Here is a 7924-nt window from a genome sequence, read left to right as displayed (position 1 = left end):
TTGTGCAACCAAGACTTTGTTTCCTTTATATAGATGATTCCAACCCCATAATCTACCACTATGAGGCTTTTCCTTTCCAAAATAAAAAATAACTAGAAAATAAAGTAAACGTAAAATAGTTCCAATTAAGCAAAACGAAACTAGATTACCAAGTTCTCATAACGATATGTTGGTTTAACTAAGCTACAAAATTCATCCAAAGGGTTCTTCTCGAATGTCCAAATATAAGAAAGTCAAGAATATAATCAAGTCTATAAGAAGGTGTAACAACCAGGCATTTTACTTCAAATAATCATTACTAACTTTATCAAAGTTGGATAAAAACATATAATACATGATAGTAAATTTAACTGCGAAATTTATAAATATGTACTAAGCATATTGTTTAGTGTGAAGTGGAAGTATATATACATATGTATCAAGTTTCTCATTATAGTATTGATAACCAACCGTAACTACAAAAATACGGTGTCCGCATGAGTGTAATCACAAACTGTACATACCAATTACAGCTCTCCTGATCAAAGTATTGATTCCAACTGCTTTAAATTTGGATCCACGTTTTGCGGAGCATAATCTTCATCAATAGTGTTGTATGCATCAGCTATAGCCTTTCCCTTTTCCAGTACATCCGTGGGAACCGTCTGAAGTAAACTGCATTTCCAAAAAGTGAGAAGACAGTTATTATTTACTTGAAACGAAACATAGGCCACAGACTCGTTCATGCATTGAATATCATAACAGGCAGAGGTGGAAAAATAGGTGAATCTTTTAGTACGGATCAGAATGGCCGGTTAGATTGGGCCATCCCGGCCCAGAATCACATTCTTCACAGTATAGATATTAGATATCAGATATATGAATACAATGGAGTTTGTCATGCAATTGAATATGTTTTGGATGATTTTGAACCCATTTGACCAACTTCTTTTTGTTAAGTAGCCATATCTACCCATTTTTATTAGCAAATGGATTGAGGCCAAATTTAAGTGAACCCAATAGTCTTATAAATAACCTTACCTGTCTAATGCACTAACAGCTATGCCGATATTTGACTTCATCGATTTAACAGAAGCTCCAGGCTCATTTCTCGAAGCATGCAGCAATAAGGAATCAAGTTCTTCCAAAGCTCTTTACAGCACAAATTATTTTAAATGTAAAATGATTAAAGGCTTTGTAATTTTCATAAATATTGCTGGGGAATAGTATATGCAAATGGTACCTGAGACATTGATCCACTTCATTAGAAGCAACTTTATTATTTCCGACTTCATCTGCATACTGTGCTACCTGTATATTTATGTCAGAAACTCAAAATCATATACAAACACAACTTCTAATTTTCTACACAATTTCAGAGAGGTATCCAATTACCGCTCGAATGTTCATACGTAGAGATGCTGCTGGGCCAGCACGTAACAGACTTCGACATGCAGCAAACTGAGGCTGCTCAGCTTCCAATGTCTTACCTGTTCGGCATCCAATAAATAAACTTCTTATATACCTTGATACAACTTCAATATTATGAGTAAAACATACTCCTTTCGTTACAAAAATGTAATGTATTTCTAAAAAGATGTGTATTTAATGCTAATTCCATTACATATCACACATTTAATGTTAGTAAAACTAAAGATTATTGAACTAATATTACCTAATTCTTGAATCTGCATTTCTGTCAATATGATAGCAGGTACATAAGCTTCCAACGGTTCAAGTTTTTTTCTAATCCACACAAATAATATTAACAAATTAATAACAAAAATTAATAAAAAGATAGTAACATACTGCAATAATTCAACTCAAGGTATTTGACAAAAGTCAAAATTACAAACAGATCAAAGTCAAAATCAATGTACATAACGTACCTTTTCATATACTTATCAAATGGACTACCCGCCACCGCCTCTGCATTCAATTTCAAAATCGTACATCATTTATATATAATATGTATACTTATGTGTAATTTTGAATAATTTGTGGTGTTGTACCTTTAGGAATAGAGAGAAAATGGAGGAGGATGACGGAGATGGAAATTGATCGCCTGCTTTGCCGCCGTTCATTGGGGAACACTGCGCACCTTACTGTTGAAGTCCTCGATTTTCGCGCCGCCGTTAACGACGGTACGGTGTGCCGGAAAAAGTTGGAGTTAAGGTGGTGGGTGCTAAATTGCGCAGTCGTAATTGTTGTAGTCATATCGTTCTCTCACATTTTCGCGGGAGAGGTCCCTTCTTATCCCTTTTTCCTGTCTTTCTAAACATGTAAATTACACCTTTACCCCTACTTTTTCTATTATTGGTTGGGTTTTCAATTTCCTTTCGATTTGTTCGGTTATTATGTTTTTATAATTTTTGAGAGCAAAACTAAAACTGATCTGAAATAAAAATTTGAGTTAGATTCGTTTTTGAAAAATTAAAATTATATAATTTACCTAAATTAATTATCAAAAAACAATTTTGAAATCGACTTTTAGTTTTGAAGTCGGTTTGTATCTATATTAATAATAATATTAATTGAAATTCGATTTCAATATAATAATCGAACTTACAAAAGTAAATCAAAAAACAGAAACTGAATTCAAATTTTCAAACCGGACTAAAAACTAATTTCAACTTTAATTGATTTTTTTCAATTGAATTAAACCGTTAAAATTCGAATAGTAACGGAAAAGTACAACTAAATTATTTAAAAACAAAATGCCAGAATTAGAGACTTCGGGCACATGAATTATAAAAATAAATGGAGAGCAGCATAACTCCTACCATCCAATATATTTCGTGACTCCAGATGAGTAACTCATTCAACCTTAGTTTGTTTGTACCATTCGCTAATTCAGCTTTTTAAGACAATTATACCAATGGACCCAAACGATATTACCTAGTGTTATTCTACTGTTTAGCCAAAATATGTTTTTATAATAGGTTTGTATCTTTATACACTAATCAGTTAAACACGTAGAACTAAATAACTAAAGTGACTGAACTAGTCGGTCCTTCCGAAAAAGACAATAAATGTAACAACACAGCAATCATCGAAGTATTAAAATTGGTCATACTCTACTGATTCAGCAATTACTCACTTGTTAAAAATGCTTAGGAACAAACGTGGATGCATATAGTAGAACAAGACCATATATCCAGCTGAGGTTGCATGCTATCACAGAAAACATAACCATATGAATGTGACTGTTTTAAGAGGGTAACTACGAGTCTTTGATGACAGTTCTTAAACAAATTGCAAAATTTAAGCTATTGCCTGTGCAGGTCATTCAAAAAAGTCGCATCAAAAACGTGTGCCGAAATCGGGCGTCGAAAACGCGCCTTTAAAAAGGCGCCTCAAAAACACGCGACGAAAACACGAGTCCAAATTGCGAGTCGAAATCGCACGTCGAAACGCGAATCCAAAACGCGAGTCCAAATAGCGCGTCGAAAAACGCGCCTCAAAATCGCGCCCCGAAAGGCCGAAATCGAGCCCCAAAATCGAGCCCCGAAAACACGCCCGTAAACGTGCCGCAAACACGCGCACGAAACCGCTCTATGGAAACCGCGCGACGGAAACCGCGCGTCGGAAAACGCTTGTCGGAAATCTCGCGACGAAAACGCGCCTCGAAAAACGCTCCTCTAACACGCGCGCAAAAACGCTCTTCGGAAAACGCGCATCGAAAACGCCCGTCGAAAACGTGCCCCGAAAACTTGCCCGAAAACGCACGCAGAAAAACGCGCCCAAACACGCGGTTTTTATGGAACAGAAGCCACATTGGCAAATCCAATGGACAATTGCGGTTTTTGTAGAATAGAAGCTACATTAGCAAAACTAGAAATTTGGGTTGCTGATTGTAGAAATAAATACCAAAATATAACAATGCAATGATTTTTGGACAAGAGAAGTACAATTCAGTACAAACATCAACTTGGATTTGGTGTTATAAGTTTAAATCTATGGTGGCATTGTCATAAAGATACAAAAACTTAAACTACTTGACCCATGTTCAAACCGTTACCTTTGGAGCCATTTGTAGGACATTTACTTTGGAGTATTTGGCGGGCCAGTTGTCGTTTCGGGATGATGCACATGAACATCTTGTGGTAGCAAATTGCATTTAATTTTCAGCTCTTCAAGTAGTCTCTTTAACTCCAAAACCAATTCGCTTCTCCTTTTATTCTTTTCACCGTAATCTTGAAAGTTCATCGTATGATTGAAAAACAAAGCCATTTTTATCTTGTTTACATTCACAATCTCCTGCACAACAAAATTGTGATTTGGGTGCCATAATTGTGGATTCTTCTCCAAATACCTGATCACATTTAACAATCAAAGCTCCAATTACACTTAGCAAATGATGTATATAAATCCTAAATTACTCCGTATAAAATATTGTCTATGTATTAACTTACTTCTTCAACTTCTCTTTTAATAGCCCGATCTTCTCGAATGGTGTAGCGAAATCAATAAAAAATTCCACTTTATCACCCATATCTGGGCTTCTATAAAAGTTACTGATTGGTTTCGTAGACAAAACAGAATTTGGATAATATATCTTCTCGTTATCATATCTCAAGAAAACCGTCGTTAAGATATTCATCTCTTCAACAATCAACTGTCAAATAACAAATGGTTAATAGGATAAAAATCATACAAACATAAACTAACCTGAAATGTTCCTTGAAAAATGGTACCTGAACCCCATCAATGCTACAACGGTCACCAACGTCAAACGGATGCATTACGAAAACGAACACAATAGCTTCAAAAATGGTCTTGCAAGTATTACCAAATATAAAAGCGGCAACAACAAGTTGTGACGAGAGTAAAACAAGTACTTTTGTGGAAGCTATTTCCGTCAAAAGAAGCCACACAACTCCGACTATCACAATCAGGACAGCTGTCACAAGCTTGTCCAACTGTTTTACGGCTGTTTTCGTGTCACTTAGAGCGTGTGCTAAAGCTTTACGCCCGTTATAAACTTTGACCTGTATCAAGTAACAAAATTACATAAATGTCACTCTCTCACTAAGCAATTAATCCGCCACTAAAGTACTGTGTTTCATTCTCTTAGAGGTGCCAATTTTTACCCATTTACTTATTAACGAGTCGAGTTGGGTTATGCTTCATCTTTAACGTATCAGGTGGGTCATTAATATATTTTGTGAAACGGGGAATGGGTCCAAATGGGTCGTCAAACATGTCAAAAAGGTTGAAATTTAATATGAATGTGTATCTCCTACAACATAATATTCAAAAATTTAGACTACATTGTGATTTTATTTTTGTTTTTGTGCTTACTATTGTAAAAACTTTAACAAATTGAACTGAAATTAGACAAACTTCAATTTCAGAAAAGGATGAGAAATCTAACCACCCATTCCGTTAACGTTTTCCGATCAATCTGTCCTTTTTCAGCCACATCAATCATCGGAAACACCATATCTACCTCTTCCTTGATCATGAATCTCCTTAAATCCAAATCTTCAATATACCTACAAGATGAACATATACATTTTTTTAACAAATCATGAGTAAGTTACACAAACTAAAAGATCTTGTAGACGTGAAAGTTCTTACGTAAAACCAGGCTGAGCTACATTTCTAAATATATGATACGCAGCAGCAATCGCTTCCATTTCATTAGTAATCTCCTTATCTGAAGATTCATTCGGTCTATCATACGCACTTTCTTCAATTACACCCGAAAAGGTCGATAACCCCGAACTCGATATTACATCAACCAACATTTTCATAGTCCAAGCCGACACCTTTTCTCGTTTCATCTGATGAAGTTTACTAACATCAATCACTTCTTTTTTTGTCGGCTCTTTCCCCTTCTTTTTCACCTGAAAACTCAACCGACTTACACTCGTACTCGCCCCAACCATTTGTAACGATTCCATAACCGGTGGGCCCGATAACGTCAACATAACATACTGCAGAAAAATAGATTCTTGAATCCTATCGAAGAAATTGCTGACGTGGAACGATGATGCGAGAATCTTTAGCAATAAAGTCTTTAAAAGCCACATGATTGCACCGATCAATAAGGCAACAATAGTCCAAGTAATATAATCCAAAACCTTAGTTGCAGTTTTTGATCTTTCAACCTCTTGAGCATTAAACAAACATGTCCATGTAACAAGAACTAAAATGAACCATATACATACTTGAACGCTTTTCTTTAACCCGTGAACGAAATATAACACCTTTTTTCTTAACAAGAAATTCAATTCTATCGTCAACACGATAAAATGCATAAGCCAATTGGTGAACAACATACCACAAATGATCACCATTATTTGCACAACCCATTTCCATAACTCCAAACTCCATAGCTTATGATGCTTCAATTTGTGAATAGTCAAGCTAGCAATTAAACAACCCAAAAGGATCAAAAAAACAACCCATTCAAATAAAACTTTCATCTTCACCCTCTTATACCTTAACTTCTTCCGTATGTTAACCTTCTTATAAATCTCTTCATCCTCGTCAACATTCCCTGCGGGTCCCGGTGAGGCCATTAATGGCGTTTTAGGAGTTATGGAAACCGTCCTAATTGTCTCCTTCGACGGTGTGCCACGTGAAGAAGCCGCAGTTGGGCCTCCAAATCTAGGTGAGGCCCGATTCGACCTAAGGGGTGAGTTCGAGGTTTGACCAGCTTGTTCAGGCATTTCATCGAACATATTGTGATCGATCAAAGTTTTTTGTTCGCCAAACCTAGACTTTGGCTTCGAGTAAACCGATCTAGCCAAGGTCTTCCGCCTGGTTAACGTTTCAGGATTGGGGATTTTTGGAGGCCTGTTTGGGCTTGGCATAAAAACAGGATTTTCATGATACGTATCAACCGATTTCCTATGAGGTGATTCGGGAACACCTCTTGGAGTTTTTATCTCTTTCTCTTCAGCAGAGATTGTTACTGCCACGTCACCACTTTTTCTGTTGTCTGTCATACCTATTTCCCCTCGTTTTAGGTTATTATTACCATTTGCATCCATTTAAATTCTAAAACCCTACAATTTGCAGCACCAAATTAGAATTAAAATTGGTAACTAAAGAATGTAAGTGTGTATAATAGCTAATAATTCCATAATTTCCTCATGAAGGCACTAATAACTGCAAAGTAAATGTTTCCAAATTTTAACAATAACACGTAGACACACACCGGCTACTTATCATCAAATACACAGACGCATACACATACATAACTGTGTTCAATCAAATCATATGAATCATTCAGATCGGTGCTTAATCATTAGGTTTTATCAATAGCACACTTACTTAGTGATTCAGCAAATACACAGTCACACACACACACATGGATATATGGATATACACTTTAGCTGCTGATTCATCAAATACAGCGTCATGGATAGTACAGTAAGTATACGAAGTGAAAATACGGTCAATATACAAGTGAAAAATAGTAAGAGATCTGTTACCTGAAACTGAAGCAGCTTTCACTTCAACCATTTGCCATTAACAAGAAGATCAACTTGAGTTAGGGTTTATATTTTTATAACGTGTGTATGCGTGTCTATTTTGGATCAAAGTGATTAAATTAATACTAATATTTAATATTAAAAAGGTTAAAAAAGACTAACAAGTAGATTGAAAAATGTTTTAGCTTCTAGAATAGTGAACATGAAATGGATGAATAAATAATAATAACGTGAGAGTGACAGCTTCACAATTGACTCACATGTTGAAAATACATGGAGATATAGCAGATTGAAGCAGAACATATACAGATATAGATTTTTATGCAACTGTGAAAAAGTGAGTGACATCAATGCACGGCGAACAATAGCGAATTAAACACTAGCGAAAAAGGTAGTTTAGTTATTGTTTGAGTTCAAACGCATATATAATAGCGAATTCGTAAAAACACCTTACCATTAATGAAATGGGTCCGCATCAACTCGCGGCGAACCCCAGC

At 35.8% G+C, this 7924-nt stretch overlaps 2 protein-coding genes across 2 annotated transcripts; both read right to left on the bottom strand.

The window, feature by feature from the left end:
* Nucleotides 1-280: 280 nt before the first annotated feature.
* LOC139873274 (uncharacterized) lies at nucleotides 281-2199 on the bottom strand. The gene is made up of 7 exons (XM_071861205.1): nucleotides 1992-2199; nucleotides 1869-1908; nucleotides 1655-1725; nucleotides 1375-1469; nucleotides 1223-1290; nucleotides 1021-1131; nucleotides 281-654 (listed from the first exon to the last, which is right to left on the bottom strand). The coding sequence occupies exons 1-7, from the start codon at nucleotides 2194-2196 to the stop codon at nucleotides 522-524; spliced, it is 723 nt and encodes a 240-aa protein (XP_071717306.1). The 5' UTR covers nucleotides 2197-2199; the 3' UTR covers nucleotides 281-521.
* Nucleotides 2200-3813: 1614 nt separating this feature from the next.
* LOC139872350 (mechanosensitive ion channel protein 10-like) lies at nucleotides 3814-7070 on the bottom strand. The gene is made up of 5 exons (XM_071860203.1): nucleotides 5563-7070; nucleotides 5357-5477; nucleotides 4647-4970; nucleotides 4395-4597; nucleotides 3814-4294 (listed from the first exon to the last, which is right to left on the bottom strand). The coding sequence occupies exons 1-5, from the start codon at nucleotides 6981-6983 to the stop codon at nucleotides 4024-4026; spliced, it is 2340 nt and encodes a 779-aa protein (XP_071716304.1). The 5' UTR covers nucleotides 6984-7070; the 3' UTR covers nucleotides 3814-4023.
* Between the last annotated feature and the right edge of the window lie 854 nt (nucleotides 7071-7924).

The sequence above is a fragment of the Rutidosis leptorrhynchoides genome, chromosome 10, assembly GCF_046630445.1.
Source record: "Rutidosis leptorrhynchoides isolate AG116_Rl617_1_P2 chromosome 10, CSIRO_AGI_Rlap_v1, whole genome shotgun sequence".
Lineage (NCBI taxonomy): Eukaryota > Viridiplantae > Streptophyta > Magnoliopsida > Asterales > Asteraceae > Rutidosis > Rutidosis leptorrhynchoides.
This window is presented reverse-complemented; position numbering and strand designations above follow the sequence as displayed.